Here is a 19,622-nt window from a genome sequence, read left to right as displayed (position 1 = left end):
TTCTAGATGATGCTAACAGTACAAACTTTTGCCCCACATATGAAAGGGGGAGGTCACGCAACAGATTTCAATCAATCATTCAGTCACACAGAATATAACAATCTTTCAGAAGGATGGCATTAAGAGAGGATACAGTAAGAGAGAAAAGGACATGACCTCCTGTCTGTCTTATCAAACAGCAGTGTGGCCTTGTCAAAGAAAAGTGGCCCTGTAGAACATACTGTACATCCAAGACAGTATGTAGGTAAACACTTGTCCAGCAAGGACCCATATTCTATAATGGGTGCTGACTTCGATTCCCTTGAAAAGCAGCGATTATTGTTATTGTGGAGTGATTTTTAGCAATGCTAGCGGCATGGCTCTAGCTATGGCAATGTTGTTCTGTCTGTTGGCCGATTGGTCCGCCACTTTGGTTCAGACTGTCCAAACAATTACTGGACGGATTGCCAGACATTCACGGTGCCTAGATGACCAGTCCCAGTGATTTTGGTAATCCTCCGATTTCTCCTTTAGCGCCACCAGTACGTCAAAACTTTTACTTATCCTGTGAAATATCTCAACATCTCTTTGATGGATTGACCCAAAATTTCGTACATTCACGTTTCCCAGACAGCGTATCATAATGACTTGGATGACCCCCTGCTTTTTTCCTCTAGTGCCACGATGAGGCTGACATTTTAATGGTGTTGAGTGAAATGTCTCAATAGCTGAGGATTGCTATGAATTTTGGTACAGAAATTTGTCCCCTCAGCGTGAACTGTAAAAAAACTCTTTTTTTTCTATCTAGCTCTATCATCAGATCAAAATTTTAATTGGTCGAATACTCCTGTTTAGACAGCTACCTACAAAACTAATGACATTCCAAACTAATGACAAATTTATCAATCATTTTTAATAATACACTGTAAAGATTATGTTGGTATTTTTTTCCTGTCCTGTTTTTGTAATAGTACAATGCAGGACCAACATTTTATATTTATGTTTATATCTTGTTATGTTTTATTTAATTTTTTTTAACTTTTATATTATTTAATATTCAAGTTGTTTGTGTGTGTGTGTGTGTGTGTGTGTGTGTGTGTGTGTGTGTGTGTCAGAGAGACACGTCTGGCCACAGCAATGGCAACAGAAGGTCTCCCCTGTGTTGCCTGTTTCCTTTTCAAACTGCCTCTTCACCCCCACCTCGACCGCCTCCCCTACACACACGCGCACACACGCACACACACACGCACACACACACACACACACACACACACACACACACACACACACACACACACACACACACACACACACACACACACACACACACACACCTTCCCTGGCTGCTGGTTTCTGCTCATACTCCCCTCTGCACACACGGCTTTGAGCAAAAGGCCAGCTGATGGCAATATGTGTATGTATGTTAAGAGAGGCCAGAACAGTACACACATATATTATCTGACACGCTAGGTCCACCTGTGTCTGCATTCTGTGCACTGCCATGGCCCCATACCTATACCCTCTGCCACTGCTGCCCAGCTCCACACGCCACACCATCTGGGGAGACAGACAGAGAGGAGGAAAGAAGAGGGAACAGATGATGGGATGGTGTTGTTGTGCCAGACATGTCAATAAATTAGGATTCTACCTTTTTAAATTTACTCCATTGTACCATTCTCAAATTTAAAATGTTAGCATATTAATTATGTTAATTATGTAAACCTATGCTAGGATGCCCACCATCTCACCATCTCCACAAACAACATTAAAGTACTATAAGAGGGCAGCTGACCCCGCTGGCTTCAAACAACCTGCACAGGAATTCAAAAAATGCATTGTATCAACAATCTGAGCCTTAAATGTCCACTGAACAGTTTGGTTTGCACTAGACTGATCAGCTGTTGAGTAAGGATTTCAGTCATGTGCTTTGCAGCTGTCTGATCTTTACGGCTGAAAACAGCATTTAACATACTACAATGTACTAATGTGCAGAGGCTGCAGGGATTGCTGACCCTGCTGACTCACTGTTTGAACAGTTGCTCAGAAACCTCAAAGTTTCAGTAAAAAAACAAACAAAAAAAACCAATAAGTAAGTAACTACATGAGGAACTAAAGAAAAAGTCAAAGAAGAGAATTTCATAAATAATACAGTATTTTTATGCAACATAAACCTCTTCCTGTGAACACTCCTGGATTATGTTTATCACACATAATTCTTATCAATTTAATTTCCTCACTGCTTCAAAGTCAAAATATGAAAAATTGTAAAACTCATTGCCACAGTCCTGCAGCACATCTGATTAACCGATTACTAAATTACTCCACTTACAGAAAATTAATTGATTCCAATTTTAATATATGAAATACATGGGCATTTAGGCTACCAATCAGAATAACTGAGCCATTTACTGTAGAGCCATGCTCTGTTAACTTATAAAGGGGAACTCCACCAATTTTGCACCTGGAGGTCAGTAACAGTTATGTTATGAAAATGAAATGAAGTCGTGTGTGACGTTTAGAAATAACTCATAAACAACTCATAAACATCTGGAACGTGACAAGGGACCGCAAATAGACACTACTTTTTTAAAAGAGGTCACGAGACAAAAAAAATTGGGATTCACTGGTTTAATCTTTAACAGTGTACGGTATTTTATAACCTCGTCATGTGTTTTTGTGTAAAATCTTTATTTGTAAATTAACTAGTAACTACAGCTGTCAGATAAATGTAACGGAGTAAAAAGTGCATGTTTCCCTCTGAAATGTAGTGAAACACAAGTATAAAGTAGCATCAAATGTAAATACTCAATTGAAGTACAAGTACCTCAAAATTGTACCTAAGTCAAGTACTTGAGTAAATATACTTATCTACTTTCCAACATTGCACTTGAATACTACAGTCATTAGTAGTGCCTGTGTTTTTCCTCCAGTTTTTGGGGATTTTCATTATGAAACTAGGAGGCAACTACTGTTAAAACTTCAGTACACGCCTGTTAACTTTGACTAACCTGAAGTGAGAACTCTTTTCAGTGGTAGGCCAACTACTTTTACTTACAAGCAAGGATGGATTACTGAACGGGCCCAGGTCCAGGAGCCTGACCCTCTGTTTGAAGTGACTGTTAATATTTCTTGTTGGAAAGTCAATCAAATGACTGCAAATAGATGCAAAATTACACAAAAGAGATGCAAAAAACGACTGCAAAGCGATGCAAAACAAGTAAAGTGGTGTAGAATGAGCGCAAGGAGACAACAAACAACTAAAAGATATAAAAAAACAAGTACAAAAAGACTGAGAACTACCACAGAGACTCAAAATAACAATGATCAGAGTCAAAAAACAAGCAAAAATAAAGGCAAATGAACCAGAGACGCAAAACTCAAAAGAGAAGCAAAAAAAATAAAAGAGATGCAAATCATGTACAGACACAAGACTACCACAAAGAGACTCAATATGAGTATGACACAAAACATGACATATTGACATTAAACGAAAAAAATGCAAAGGAACATAGGCACACACCTAGAAAGAGATGCAAAACCACAACAAAGAGACGCAAAATGTTTAAAAAGACACGCAAAACAACAACAACAAAGAGACAAAAAAAACAAACAAACAAAAAAACAAATCAGTTGGGTCTTTCAGTTATGTAGGAGGGGTGGGGGACTTTTTGCATGTCTGTGCCCAGGGGCCCGCTGTGTTATACTCCGTCCATGCTTACAAGCCAAGGCAAAGGAACCGACTGCTTCTCCCATCACCGTCGTCCACAAACCTTTCACTGAATGACTCACGACCGTATGACCGAAACTAGACCCGGACCCAGTTGGGGCCTCTGCCCGCCTGGCTCTCGCCAGATGAACAGCCCTTAACGCCTGATTCTCGCGATGGTTCGGCGTATTAGCCGTCACAGGCACACGGGATGTTGGAATGGGATGAAGTGGAGAAGAACCGGACGCCGAGCCGAAAGAGTTTAAAACCGAAAACGGAACGGGAGGACGAGGCGAGACGGTAGGATGCGTGCGTGTGTCCGCGTGCGCGTGGGAGAAAAGGGGGTTGCCGTTTCTTTGGGTGACGTCACGAGCTTTTCTGAAAGTCAAAACAAGCGCTGGCTGCGGTAACAGTAGCCCTCGTAGCTTTCTCGGAAATCGTATTTGGAAATACGTTGAAGGTGTTAAACGATTATTTTCGCCCCGGCTAACGTAACGTTTGCAGCGACGGTTGACCATAGCGCCTGTCGGTTTAGCCTAGCTTGAAGTCCAGCATAGCTTTACGCTACGGTTTACGAGCGGTTGGTGAACAGCAGGTGCACGGGAATACCACCGCACCTGCCGCCACAGGTAACGCCGTCAGCTAGCCGCACTGTTGTGACGGTAAACATGACATAAGCCCCGCTAAAGCTCGTCAGATAATGGTTTTTTTTGTCTTTTTTTTTTTTTGTCGTCGTGATAATGTCAGTAAAGTGGCGGTGGTCCAGTGTTTTTACGGGTCAATTGGGAAGGGTGCTTAGTGCTAGCACAGTCTGCGTCCCTGTCTCGAAAAGGGGTAGCGTTTTTTAAAATGACCCTCATGTTTAACGTCCATAGCATTGCTGCCGTTTAATAGCCAGTTAGCACCGTGACGTAGATGATGCAGTGCTGGTAACTGTGTGCAGTGGTGCAGCGTTACTAAGTACAATTTACTCAAGTACTCTACTTAAGCACAGCTCTGACCCTACCTGAGTAGTTTCCTCTCATGCTAGTTTATATTTCTCCTCCACAACATTTCATGGACAAGTGTTGTACGTTTTACTCCACTACTGTTAGTTCCTTTACAGATTAAGATTTTGCGTGCAAAACATATGGAAATCTTATAAAATATGATGCTTCGTTATAGATTAACCAACAGCTTGAGTAGAGCTGAAACAATGAATAAGTTTGTTTTTCACCAGAAAATTAATTGGCAAGTATTTTGATAATCGTTCATGGTTCCAGCTTCTCAAATGTGAGGATTTGCTGCCTTTTCTTTAAATTGTTTGAATAATTTTAATTTATTTTTAATTAATTTGAGGTTTGGATTGTTGATTGGTTGGTCCTATATAAAGTACATAAAAAAAACGAGGTCACCCAAACCAACTATAACAGTAAAATATTGCTCAGTGAGTACTAATTTTAATTCTGATATCATTTTGCTGCTAATACTTTTTTACTTCTACTTAAGTAAAATTATGAATCCAGGACTTTTACTTGTGGTGGAGTATTTTTTTTATAATCTGTTATTGCCACTTTTAGTTGAGTAAAAGATCTTAATACTGCATCCACACTGAGTGTCAAACTCATTCATGGTCTACTCAGTAGATAAGTTTCAGTTTGACAAACAACATTTACATGTTCACACTCATCCCAACAGCTAACTAGATTCACCACATGCAACACTAATTTTTGAGGTAACTGTATGTCATGTTGGTTTTCATAGCTATGGTAGAGAGAAACAGCAAACTAAGCCTGGCTTGATTTGTGACTGCATATATGAATGGCATGATAAACTTCCTAACAGGCCCTGGGACAAAAATTTCTTGGCCCCTACTATACATATCAGGGTCATTATTTTCTGTGGTACCCAGAAACCAACCAGTATTCTCGAGCTGAAGTAATTAGCTGATTAATTGATTAGTGGATTGACAGAAAATTAATTGGCAACAATTTCGATAATCGATTAATAATTTTTCAGTCCTTTTTTTTGTGACAAAAATGACAAAAATTCACTAGTACCAACTTCTCCAATATGAATATTTACTTGGTTTTCTACTGCATTAAACTCAACATCTTTTGGTTTGTGACTGTTGGTCACACAAATCAAGAAATTTGAATATGTTCACTTGGGCTTCAGGGAATAATGATGGGCCTTTTTCCACTATTTTCTGACTTTTTATACACTGAACAATCAATCAGTTATTAAAAAAAAAAAGGTGTCAGACCTGTTGATAATGAATATAAATATTGGTTGCAACCTTGCAGTGCTTGGAATAGTATGACCTTGCGCGAGGTTTTCAGTGCGTTAATTATTTGACATACAATTTTACAACAAACAACCTCAATATAAACCAGAACAGTTAAGGTCTAAAACCAGATTTTGACACAGTTTCTTCTATAAGATCAAGCTACTCGATGGAGGACCCAACTTTCTTGATAATGAACTTGAAAAATTAACGGTGGTGCAAAATCTTGGCAAATTTGTAATTAATCAAATTATGTAGACCCAAATGATATTTTGTAAACGTAGGGATATTTGGACCACTGGGGATCTTGGGGCCAAGGACAGTTACCCACTTTCCCATGTTGGGAATTCAGTCCAGGGTCACATGAATGGTTAAGAAGGTATGTCACACTCATGGCAGGGAATGATATCTTTTATTAACGAGGGGGATAGTGTTAACGATGATGATGCCACCGCCGCTGCTGAATCAGTGCTAGACTCAGGAAAGCCTGAACCTGTGTTTAGGGCTGGTTATTGCAAATAGTGCTGGACAGTGCTGAATCTGACTGAAATGTATCCATACCACTGAGTATTGAAAGTTAAGTACTGAAATGTTCCATCAGTTTCATAATCTTACTACTTCCTTGATCGGATAATTCCTTAACATTTGTAATATGAAAGAGGGTTTTTTGAAAAAATGATTATGTCTCTTAATGTAAGGTATCAGAAAAAAAGTATTTACACACATATAAAAAGATTTCAAATGCCAACCATGTGATATTTCAGTGATTTGTTTTGAAGGCAGTTACTGGTACGCTAATTGTTGGTCTTTTCAAGGGATTGTGGGCATGGATGAAATCAATCAGAAAATTTAGCAATGTTGCCTTGGAGAATGGATGGAAGTTTTTGTTGTCTAAAACATGCAGACATCTGGTGTGGTACTTTTAACATAAAGAAAAGAGATTATGTTTTTAGCCAGACATGTTGGTGTCCTTTCACCTGTCAGATGTTGTTGTTAAATGCCAATCTAAATTATTTCTCAATGTTTTGCTCCTCTTTTCGCACTGTAATATTAGCAGAAACCACGGATGAGTTGAGCAGGGTAACAATAGCTTATAAATGTAAACAATGAAAGTTTGTTAAGAGGCCTGTTCATGCTTATTGTGTGCCAGAACTGTGTTTTGCTTGAATTACTTTTTTGAGGTAGACGCTAACGACACCCAAGGTGCATTTCGGCAAAAATCATCCAATATAGTATTTAGGCCCGTCCACCAAGCCAATATTACATACAAACGTGATAGACATAATCCAAATCGGTGGCCATAACCTAGGATTGTCACATTCTCTGGTAGAGTCCCACGTTTGTAAGTTCAGTAACACTGAGGATATTGTTTAAGGAAAAAATGAAATGGGAATACAAAGTGGGAAAATACCTAACCCCTCAAATCTATTGAGAGGCAAATCTATTGCAGTACAGTGTCGCTTCGTACATCTAGGCTAATTAATAGTGGGGTAGCTGACCGTTTCCATTTTTCTCCATCTTTCTCTCTCCATAACTGTCTCTGTTTCCTGTGATTATTTTTTCTTTTCACACTATCTCACTTTTCTTGTTTCCTTGTTTTTCGTTGTTGTTTCCTCTGGACTCAAATACCATGAAATAAATGTTGTCTGGCATGTTCTTCCCCTGGCGTGGTTGGTTTATCATGGCAGTGGATATCTCCAGGGCAACAGCTGCCCTGGTGACAAGGGGTAGCCACTGTCTGGACATTCTGCTCCTCTCCTCTCCTCTCTTTTGCCCTCTTGTCCTGTCCTGTCCTGTCCTGTCCTCCACTAAGTGCGATCAGGGCCATGCTAGACCAGATTAAGGTTAAAGCTAACTGAAGCTTCATTGAATTACACTGCGGTGTTAAAGCTTAATCCAGAATTGCACAGTGCCTATAAAAAGGATTCGATCCCCTTGGATGTAATCACTAGGGCAGGGTATCATTTGAATTGTTCTCTAAATCAGTGCTAATACGATAGCCAAGTTTTGTTATCAGTACCAAACCAATACATTTTACCTTAGACCTTATATTACGAGTCTGATAGATACTGGTAAAGGTGCAACTAAGTTATTTTCGTGATAGACTGATTTTTTTTTTTTTTGCGATAAATCATTCAGTCCTCAAATGTAAGTGAAAAATGACCATCATAATTTCCCAGAGCCCAAAGTGTAGTTTTTAGTTTTTTCCAACCAACAGTCCCAAACCCAAAAATATTCACATATATTCATTATATAACTTTCAATTATATAAAACTTAATAAAAGCAGCAAATCCTCACATTATGAGAAGCAGGAAACAATGAATGTTTAGCTTTTTCTTTTTCTTTTTTTTTATATCAATGACTTCAAACATTAGCAGAGTCTTAATCTACACTGAAATACATTTTTTTCATTAACAATTTGTTGGCAGTTTGGCTTATCTAGCCCCTATCAGAGACATGAAAGATGATCAACATCTCCTAAATTTGGGACTACTAAAACCAACAACAATTAATTAAAAAAAAAAAAAAAAAAAAAAAAAAAGCAAAGTAAGTGAAAGCCTGAGCAGATCATTGTAGCAGCCCTTGTGACCAAGAACTTGTCTGTGTACAGTACTACTTTGCGTTTGTTCGCCTGATTTTAGATTGGTCACTACTCTGCTGCTTCAACACACTAGGTTGTGTGCGTGTATGTGAGTACATCTGTAAGTCTGTTCCAGCCTTCATTATGACGCTGCAGTCCCTCCAAGTGTCTGCGGCAGTGCAGACACTAGCTGATCTGAATACTGATTTCCAGCTTGATAGCTACGACTGCTAGCCTTGCCGCCGTATTGCTGATCTCCATTCAAGCTCAGCAGCGTAGTGTTGTTGCGCGTTGTTTAATACAGTGTAGTAGGGTGCATTTGAGGTGAACACGGCAGCTATGCAGTGAGAGAGAGAGGAGGGAAGAGCGGGAGTGAGATGACAGAGAGTTGCAGAGGAGATTTGGGCAGAGAATGTGAGAGCATCCCTAACTGCCGTTGTTGCTATTTATAGCCAAGCCCTACTCTACAGTCCTGAGATGCTCTTCCACCTCCCACGTACAGACCTCAGCCTACACACCCACATACACACATGTTGACAAAATAATTTGACATGCAGAAATACAGCGAGCACAGAAAGGTAGACTGACTTCTGCACACAGCACAACCTGCTCACCAGAACAGAAAAGATCTATGAATGAATGAGAGGTAGAGCTCAGGGATGTTTGTTAGGCAATCAAGGACAGTTTTTGTTTCATCAAGAGCTCTGCAATAATTCATCCTGTTTATCAGTGAGAGTCTTAGCAACAGAAAGAGGAACTGGGTGTATGATTGGGTAGGGGAAGAGCAGAGGGAGCATTTGTCCTCACAATAACTAGTTGTTTCTCTTGTCAGATTGTATGAAAGGGCTTTGGAGGGAAAGAGAGGGAGCAGCAGAGGAGGAGAAATATAAATCCATGCCTTCTTTTTTCTTTATTTTTTTTCCCTCCTTTCACTTCCTTCCAGGCTGAGTCACTGCTGGTGAGGAGGAAGGTCTGGAGAGGGAACGAGAGAGGAGGAGGAGGAGGTGGAGGAGGAGGGGGAGAAGAAGAAGAAGAAGGGAGGGAGACAGGGAGATAAGCCACAACAGGAAGCAAAACGACACACACACACGTACACAACAACAGAGCGTGTTTGTGTGTGTCTGAGAGAGAGACTGTGCGAACGAGAGGGTGAACGGGAAAGGAAGGGAGGGAGAGTGACGCGGAGGCTGGGAGAGCCTGCCCCCCTCCTCTCCTCCTCTCCCTCTCTTTTTCTCCTCTCCTCCTCTCCTCCTGTCCTCTCTCTCTCTCTCTCTCTCTCTCTCTCTCTCTCTCTCTCTCTCTGTGGAGCAGGCGTGTAGCGGCATCAGACTCGGCGTGAAGGAACCATGAGCGATGTCACCATCGTTAGAGAGGGATGGCTCCAGAAACGGGGTAAGTACATCCAGTACCTCTCTTTTTACTCCCCTACTCTCTGCCTCTATTTTCTCTCCTCTTCTTCTCTGCTTCTTGTCTAGACTGAGGCCCTGGCTGTGGCTGTCCACATGTGCCAGTGGGAGGATGTGAATGTTTGCGACTGAGTGTGTGTGTGTGTGTGTGTGTGATCACATGGATGTCTGATTATCTACTGTGCGACTGTATACGTGTGTGCGTTTTCCCCCATAGGGATGTGTCTCTTTATTTTATTAGCTTGTCTGGCAGTTTGTTTGCTAAGCCTCTATGTGCTTCAGTCAGGTTGTGACTGAAAAAGAGTGTGTGCATGGGTTTGTTCATGTATTTGTATGCACAAATGTGTGTGTGCAGTTGATAACATGTGCGAGGCCTGTAGTTACACTGCTGGTGCATAGTGTTCTGTCAGGCCAGTGTGTCTACTAGTCTGTGAAATCAAGTTAGTTCTGTCTCTCTGAGGTGTTATTTAATGTAGTTGTGTCTTAAGTTTATAGAAAATCCTGAATGGTGTCACTGAGAGTCATATGACATTTGGTTGGTTGGGGTGGAGTCAATAAGGACACTGACAACACATCCTGTTTACAACCAAATGATTGAGAAATCTGAAAAAAAAATCTGATATTTAAAGAGCATTTAGCAAAGATAGTAGTTCCCTGTTCTCAGACATTCAATGCTTTTGCTCAGTGAGTAGTTGCTGCAACAGGTGAAAAGTCATTTGTAGCAGGGCCAAACTGGACCAGAAACCATCAAAATCACAAAGTGATATACAGTGGCTCTGTGATGACTGCAGCACCAACTGTGAAGCAATTTAGGAATTTGCATTTTTTTCTTAAAAAAACACGATTTCATGGGGTCATGTGTCTGCTGGTGCTGATTCCTTCAGGCACAAGTGTAAGTGTACGTGAATGTGTGTGTTTTAGAGAGAGAGCCTCAGGGGTAGAACAAGGGGGATTTCCAAACTTTTAGGCCAATGAGCATCATCCCCCTGACTATGTGATGGTGTCTAGGAATGTGTAACACAAACTGTTGAACAGGAAGTGACATGATGCATAACAGACTGCTGGCTTCTGGGTAATGTAGGCTTACACTAAGATATAGTAGGAGAACATGTTGGATAACAGAGTGCTCCTTACTACATGGAGTGGATGCTCTCTCTGTCACACACACTTACACAAATACAGTACACACTCTATACAATTTGCTGAAATAGAGGGGAGGATCTTTGTCTATGTGTGCCAGCATGCCAGTATGATCTTCACACAGTCGTCTGTGCATATTAAGAGGAACACATCGCCCCAGTCACGACGCAGCACTACCAGTGTTCATGAATGTATGAGCGAGTAAGAGGTTGTAGGGAAGTTTGTGTGTGTGTGTGTGTGTGTGTGTGTGTGTGTGTGTGTGTGTGTGTGTTCATGTTCGTGTTCGTGTGTTGTGGTGGGGGGGTTGTTTGTGTCAGGAATATGAATGTTTGTCTGCATCAAATGCTAAATCTTTGTCTGTATTTGTGTCTGGAGAGGAGCAGGGTCGGGGTGCTGACTCACTGTCCAGGTCGTGACTGCAGTCTTACTCATTAGACAGCTTTTTACTGAAACGAAACAGTGAGACAGACCGAGAAAGGAAGTGAAACCTCTACACACACACACACACAAACACACACATAAAATCTTTTGTACTAATAAGATTACATATAGTTGTGTTTTGACTCTCTGTAAGTCCTTTTACTTTCTAACTCTTCTACCAAATAATGCCTATTGTTTTGTTTGGAACTGAGTGACACGAAGACTGTGACACAAATAGAGAAACTAAAAGACTGCATATGTGGAATATCGGAAAGAAAGTCTGGTGAAATAGATGGGAAGGGAGCAGAGATCTCTATACGTGCTTTGTAGATGCCTCTAAGACCTTTTAATTAAATCAATTATGAAAAACTTTTGTGAAATTAGTGTTAAAGGATTACCTAAATAACTATTGAGCTCTTGTCTATTTGAATATTAAACCTTGCAGATTAAATGAGCAGTGATGTATCTGATTCTTTTCATGTTAGCAATGGGGTAAATCAGAGTAATATATTATCCCTATTCTTGTTTGCATATACAGGTAAAAACTTGTTCAAACAGGTTGTGTTTTTGGTAAACTAATAATTAATCATTTTATGCTAGATGAATTAGTTACATTTTCTTCATGCAGTTCTGGTGTACAACAGCTGAAGTATATGCTTCCAATATGGTAGAATTTTGTTGCCAAAAAAGTTATTTAATGGTAATTAGATGCAAAGATTTTAGAAGATTTGTATTTTTTCCCCAGTTCTACTTAAGCAGAGGTTTTTCTTAAAGTAAGCTGTAATATCTTGGTCATCATTATATTGATGTCTTAATGCGCGACAGAGATTTATATCAGTGTTGTCATAAATTCTGTTCCAAGGGCAATACCCTTGTGTTAGACATGTGCTCTACTGATATGATAGTCTTCTTGCTGTTTACCCATGTACAATGTACAGGTCACACATGATTTAGGCATAAAAGAGCTATATGCAGATACTTAGGTCTGCACACCAAGATGCGTTGATAATGCTATTGTTTGCACAGAGATTTTATACTGCTAATCACATGTTCATAGATGCATCCACATATCAGGAAGTGATACAGAGTCCTAGGTGTAAATTTATGTGTATATTGGAGAAATTAATAATTAATAGTTAGTGAGTCCTTTCAGTGGCTGCACAGTTGCAGCAACTCGGTGAAGGTGTTTTATTTTGCAATAATTTGACTGGAATGGGTAATTAATAGTGATGATGAAGATTTCATGAGACCGTTGTTTCTGAATGTTTCTTAAAGTCTATTTTTATACTCTTTTAACTTATTTCACTATCTCTTTTGTTGTCTGACTAATGTGTCTATTAGTATTTCCCATAGCTCAAAGTATTGGTGATGACTTCTTACTCATGTACCCTCATGGGTATGCTCAGCTCTCTGCACGTTTTATGAAGGGACTTTGTGTATCTGTGAGTGTGTAGCTGTTGTTTGACAAGCCACAAACCATTAGAGTAATTGGTCAAACATGACAAATGTATACAGCACATAACCACATACACGCACACTCACACATAGTAGACTCTTCAACTTACATATGTCAGTGGATGCTGATCACTGACAGTAGTCTGTATGTGCATTGTCCTCAGTAAGCATGTCCAACAGCGCCGGGCTTAAGGACTGTGTCAGACTGTCAATAGGAAACATTTACACAGAATGACAAGAAGGAAGGGGAGGGGGTGAAGGCTTTCTTCACATGGGCTACTGAAGTAAAATGTAGTGTAACTTCCTTTGTTCCATCCTTCAGTCAATCATACCAACTTAAAACACAAAGTGCTTCATCCAGATGTTACATTGTTTGATTGATAAGAGATAAAAAACCAAATAATAATTGATGATACGAATAAAAACAAGCACAAGAGTAATTAAATAAAGCAGTAAAATGAATGTATATAACAAAAGTATTAAAAGCAAACATCTCTACCTTTTTGTATATGAACTCATAGTTTGTACATCACTAACCGCTAATCATCATCTTGGAACACAGAGACAAACCTCAGGAACATCCTCAGATGACTGAGCCTTTCAGTACTCACATGCTCACTACCATGGCGATGATTTTGTTCCTCCTTTCATTAAATCAGAGTTGGGAGTGCTTTCGGCTGCATCATTTCTTTATCTTTGTAAATAATGAACAATGGATAATATCAGAATCTGTCACAGTCTGGTATAAAGGCAGCAGACTTTCAAGGAAAACTAAAATAACCAGTATTTGGAAACATGTTATTCCGTTCTTAATTTTTAAAAAGATACTTTGAATGAAAGACGCTAGAAAATCTGGTGGATAGATGTGAGCGACAGGTACAGCCTCGGAAGGACATTGTGGTGTTGTTGAATGTTGTGTTTATGGTTGAAAATCAGATATTGCTGTCCCTTCAGTCAACAGAAGTTAGAGGGCTTTTTTGTTGCACCTTAAAAATCTTAATCTGAAGTGAACTCCACTTCATTTCCACCTAGGTCAGGAGTTTACCGTCTGTCAGCCCATGTGAGGCCACAGAGGGCAAAGTCAGCCAGTGTAGTCGAGGATACTGTTTCCTTAACCAGCATCAACCCACACGGCAGTCAGCACAACAGATGGCCAGGAGGGAGGAGAGGAGGAGAAACACTGAAAGAGAGAGAAGGGGAGAACACCATCATCTTTTCTTTGTAACTTTTTTTCCCCCAGAAGTGTTTTTAAGCAAAGCTACTAATCAGATAAGATACAGCTGCGTCATTTTTTAAATAACCTAAGAATAATAATTGTTTGATTTCTTAAACTCTCCTGGGAGACAAACATAAGATAGTCAAGAAGATGCTGCACATACTTGTCCTTTTACAGTAGTGTTTCAAATTACTTCAAATTCCTTCAGTTAAGTTCTTGAATAGCTGTGTATAGCTGTACATTCTTTAGAATGTAAGCTATTTATAAAGAAATTAAATAAAAATATTATCAGGTTTATGTGGTGAAGTCATGAGGCTTTGATGATGGATTGTTCTTATATTCTGTACTTGCATTTATTGAGATACACAGGTGATTCTTGAACAGTGGAGACAATTCAAGAATCACTGCAGAGTTTTAAATGAGTCTCAGTTTCAAATTTGTATTTAAGATTAGTTCCGTTTCACCAAATGTTAAGTACAATATACAAAAATGCTTCTGCGACAGCTCAGCTAAAGGTTTAAATATGTTTGAGTTCTAAAGGTCCCTTTGCATTGGACTATAATCAAACATATTCAAACTCTGAAACGTACTAGAAATTCCACTACAAATAACCTGCCCATATTCTGTCAAACACAGTCACTCATAATATTAGAATCAACATCTCAGTAATTGGGAGTATTACTCTTTTTTTCTTTTCTGGCAGCTCATTAATTTTAGAGGCTGCAGTTGAAATTATTGATTTGTTTGATAGCATTTTGGGTAAAAATTCAGGGTGCTCTTGGAGGCTATGTATACATTCATACTGCATGTCTTTGTGTGGCTGTGTATCTTTTAGATCTGTTCAGCCCTGCTCCCTATAACTTTACATCATTTGTTTGCAAATTACATCCATAATATGTAGAATTCTGATCGCAGGCCCTTTCACTGTGGAGACAGCCAGGAAGTGGCTTCATCAGATATTCAATGTCTGCCTTTACTGTAAGTCTATTTATGTGTCCCTACCTGTGACTTAATGCATTTTGGCATGATTGTATGATAGACATCGAGCTGAAATACGAAGCAGCACACCTGTCCTCTTTTATACTTTTTCCTCTGTATTATCCATCTCCACAATTTAATCCCTTTGAGAACGGTCTGTGTTATACTGTATACGTTAGACTGCTGTGGGGTTCATTGGGTGCAGTGCAGTGAGGCGGCCATCTTGGCTCAGTGAGTTCAATGAGTTCAGTTTTGCTGGAGGCTGGCTGGCTGGATCAGGTGGCAGTGCCAGATCTCTGATATCAATCACCAGCCGCTGCTGCTGCTGCTGCCGCCGCCACCGCCACCGCCACTGTCTGCTGTGTCGCCCTTCTACTCTCCTCTCCTCCTCTCATCTCCTCCTCCTCATGCCTGCCCCTGCTGTAGAGCCTGTCAACACAACTTACGCCTATCGCTATTCACATTCTCTTTCTCTCTACATCTATGTATCACCTTCCATCTCTCTGCACTCCTCTTTCTATACCCTCCGTTCCTCAAACTTACATGCATATACGGGGCATTAGCAGACAAGCAGACAGTGCAGGCTTTGTTATGAATGGCATCCCCTTGCACATCCGGAGGAAGTGTACGCTCCAGTGTGGCTTTACAAACTGTCTCCATTGTCCTAAGAATGACTCACTCTACACTGCAGAGAATGGCAGTCAGCCAGACAGTAAGACAGACCAACAGCACAGCGCAAACAGACAGAATAGTCTGCAGAGCCTACAGACAAACAGCACAGGACAGACAGGCAGAGAGACCAATAGTTTGTGACAGATACAGCCAGCATAGAACAGAGGCAGACAACGTGCCAATACAGAAGAGACCTGCAACTAGCGGGTTACAAAAACCAAATGAAAGACAGATGGGTAACATACACAGACAGGCAGCAGAGAGTGTGTCACCTTGGTATTCAGTATTTCTTCATTATTTGCTATTTTTGTTTTTGCAAAGTTATTGAGTGGAAAATTGAGATGATAAACCCTGAAATTAAATTCAACTCCAAATTGAAGCTGCACCTGGCAAGAATGTTATATAAAAATACACCTGTTTTATTTGACACAGTCACAAATTGAGGCTGCAACAGAGAATAATGTCCTCTTGTGGTGATATGTATGGTTACTGGCAGCAAATCTGGTACATGCAAAGGAGGATGTAATAGATAAAAAAAATTTAAAAGCACAGTACAAAACTAAACAGAAATGAGCAGCCTCTCCTATTACGTAGGAGCTCAATTATATTTTCTGTTTCTATTTTAGCTTCTTAGAATGACTTTTGAAAACCAGTCAGAGAGAGGACGTGAAGAGATTTGTCACCGAACTACTTTATAACTGTGTTGGCATTACTTTGACTCAACATTTCATTGCATGTGAATTTCCAGTTATAAATTAACAATAGGGTAGCTGCTTTCTGTTTTGTAGCTTTTAACTTCCCTTAAACTTATATGTACCTAAAGTTCAGAAACGTAGGTTATAATGTGCAGCTTCTGAGCTAAATAGCCTGAAGGTTTACAAATCTGCAAATTCAGTCAGTCAGTAAGATGAGTGGTAAGTGGTGGGAATCATCCTTGTAAAGGCCATGGTAACAGAGAGATGGATTAATGGATGAGTGAGTGAATGAACTAATGTAGTGTAAGGCAGTCTTGGATAAATGAATGAGTGGATCAATGAATGGAGGGCTGATCACTGCAGAGGGAAAACTTGGATTGAGGAAGAGAGGAGGGGTGAAGGGAGGAGAGGTTGAGTAATGGGATTAGCTTGTAGCTCAGGACCATTGGCTGATCTCAAAACATTTGATCACAGTCTGGATGGATGCATGCACATGCTTTCACGCTTATACACTCATTCACTACTAGATTATTATTTTTACCATTGTTATTGAAATATAACTGTTATCACCCCACTGGACAAAGCAATGTCAAAATCCAAAATTTAAAATTTCAGTTACAAATGTTTTCCTTCATTGCATCATGCTATACATCACAGCATGTTTACTGGTAATAAGGACCAAACATATTGTATATTATCTGCTGGTAATAATCCAATTGAAGAGGATGATGGTATTGCAGTTTGTAACAAATTCACGTTTCATCCCATTTTTGGAAATATACTAATACTCTGTAAATCAACATTTAAACTAAATTCATTAGACATTTTGACTCTTGTAACCCAAATACAACAACAAACATGTTTTACTTTGAATTTCTTTAAATATTGGTTTATTATCTCAATTGCCCCATTGTAGCTCACCTGTTGCATATCCTGTATATTGTTGCGCGTTAACACGTACTCATTTCCTTTTCTGAAAATGACAGCAGAACAGTACACAGATTTTATTACAAGGAGGTCTTTTAAGTGCAGAGCCTCTTTGAATTCCAAGGACACCTAGGTTTCTTGCCCACCTACATTTCCCCATCAACTGGTTTCTATCCACCACTATTCCACAGGCAACTATTAGATGTTTCTGTCGTGTTCCATGCTGATCCAATGGCTGTCCTTACTTTACTAAGCAATTTGACTTAAAGCTGAAAACAGATTCTATGTTTAAATGTGCTAACACACAGATTAGACCAAAGGGGTAGTTTGTAGTCTAACATTGTAAGGTACTGTGGGCTGGTTGGAATAGGCTTTGGGCTGATTAGAGGTGGCAGGTTAGAGTGGGGGTTGGTTTGGCTGATTTAGGCCAACAGATTAGTGCCTAGTGGTTAACAGGTAGTGTAAGTGTTGGTTGGCAGGGGAAGGACCCCAGAGTGTTACCATTTGGTCTTATATTTCCACTTAATTTTTCATTGGCCATCCAAGTCTGTGTAATATTGATCAATACCTTGTCCTGTAAAGAAATTATACCAAAACAGTGTTGTTGTTGTTTTTTTTTTCCAAAAGCTACAAAAAAATTGTGTATTTATGGGAAATGCTGTTTAGAGGGCTTTTTGTGCGCTGTTCTAAACTGCTGTTTCTCCATGATGGGGTACTATATATAATCAAATATACACTCTTTTGGCTTACTATACAGTATATGTCAGTGCTGAAAATGTGATATTTTTTTTTCTTTTTCTTTTTTAGTTTTTTTTTTTTGCTCAGTTTTGCAAATGTTTTGGCACAGATTTATTTTGTGATGCTGATTATATGATTTTCAATTACACACTTGACGTGTTGAACTCTCATTAACCTGAGCAGATGATTGTAAGCAAGAGTGAGTTGGGTATAGTGTTTTTTGGCGCAGGAAAAGTGGTGTTGAACAGGGGCAATCACAACACCTATAATGGTGGACAGTGGTATACATCTGGTTGTCAAGGGCAACTGGACAACCATTGTCGCTTTGGAACATCAGTTACATCCTTGATGCATTTTCTCCTTGTCGTTTTGCTACTTTATCACAAAGCTCTGTGTTGCTTCACTTGTAAAACAGATCATCCGTTCCAGACAGCAACCTGTTACAGAAGCTTATGTTGAGACCATGAAGACAGCAGCTGTTTGAGGCTACTGCAGGCACTTGTGATTTTATGTAGTGTTTCTGAATTGATTACCCTGTGTGACGGTTGTCCGATGAGACACAACCACACTAATGTAAAGCAGAGCCACTTTCAAGTCAAGTTTACAGTTGGCCTAGTCCTTACCTTGCCTGACTGTTGAGCATAGGTGAGCAGAGATTTGGGAATCCATAACCACAGTTAGTCAGTTTTGTTGTTTGTGTGTAACAAAGACATACTGTACCAAAAACAAATGACAATTTACTGTATGATTTGAAATAATTTTAAACATTTTTTGACGCCCCTTCGTGGCTATCCAAAATGTTCCATACTGCAAATAAATCTGAACACGGCTACCTTATTTAATCTTCTGGATCACCCATGATATATTTCGATCTTATTCCAGTTGATACGTCACATTGATGCGTTCTTTAAATTGATAACAACACTATTTTAAATGGGATATATATTTAAATTAAAATTATTATTTTGTACATTGTACCCTGAATAAAATATTATGAGTCTTATACATGTTTTAGGCAGCAGTGTCTCAAGATAACCAGCAGATTTGATGAGTATAGTTGATGTATTAACGGGTTAATACGTCGGCTAACGTATAGTGTCACTGCAACCTTGATAGTCCTATCATATCATTACAGCTGGTAAGTTTAGCTGTTATAGTAATATCTGTTTGTAAGTATACTACAGATAAAACTGTTCTGACACCCAGATGTGACGTAAAGACACAGAGAAAGCTTGTTTCTGTGACTACCTGGGAAAACAGCTGTTCATTTTGGTGGGTAAATAAATGGCTACTATGGACTGCTTTTGGTGGGTTTGGTTTGAGTTTGCTCCTGTTATGCCTGATTTAATAGTTGAGCTGCATGCTGATGTCACAGTAGGCAGGTTAAAGGGACAGTCAGTCTATTTATATCTTCCCACCTGTAATCTGTTTCTGACAGGATT

General features: G+C 39.6%; 1 protein-coding gene across 5 annotated transcripts in view; it reads left to right on the top strand.

The window, feature by feature from the left end:
- The first annotated feature begins 3,752 nt into the window (after nucleotides 1-3,752).
- Nucleotides 3,753-19,622, top strand: part of akt3a (v-akt murine thymoma viral oncogene homolog 3a) — a 59,713-nt gene continuing 43,843 nt past the window's right edge. For 4 of the 5 annotated variants that reach the window (XR_005708435.1, XR_005708437.1, XR_005708436.1 and 1 more), the window contains exons 1-2: nucleotides 4,064-4,314; nucleotides 9,477-9,925. Coding sequence is in view for 2 of the 5 variants with exons in the window: in XM_040140044.1 (XP_039995978.1) it covers nucleotides 9,880-9,925 (46 nt within the window). In the remaining 3 variants the exon portion in view is untranslated. Of the gene's footprint in view, nucleotides 3,986-4,063; nucleotides 4,315-9,476; nucleotides 9,926-19,622 lie in introns of those variants that run through there. The other variant, XM_040140046.1, reaches the window with a different exon arrangement.

Source organism: Xiphias gladius, chromosome 11 (assembly GCF_016859285.1).
Source record: "Xiphias gladius isolate SHS-SW01 ecotype Sanya breed wild chromosome 11, ASM1685928v1, whole genome shotgun sequence".
Taxonomy (NCBI): domain Eukaryota; kingdom Metazoa; phylum Chordata; class Actinopteri; order Istiophoriformes; family Xiphiidae; genus Xiphias; species Xiphias gladius.
The sequence above is the reverse complement of the archived record's forward strand: the minus strand, read 5'-3'. Positions and strand labels throughout refer to the sequence as shown.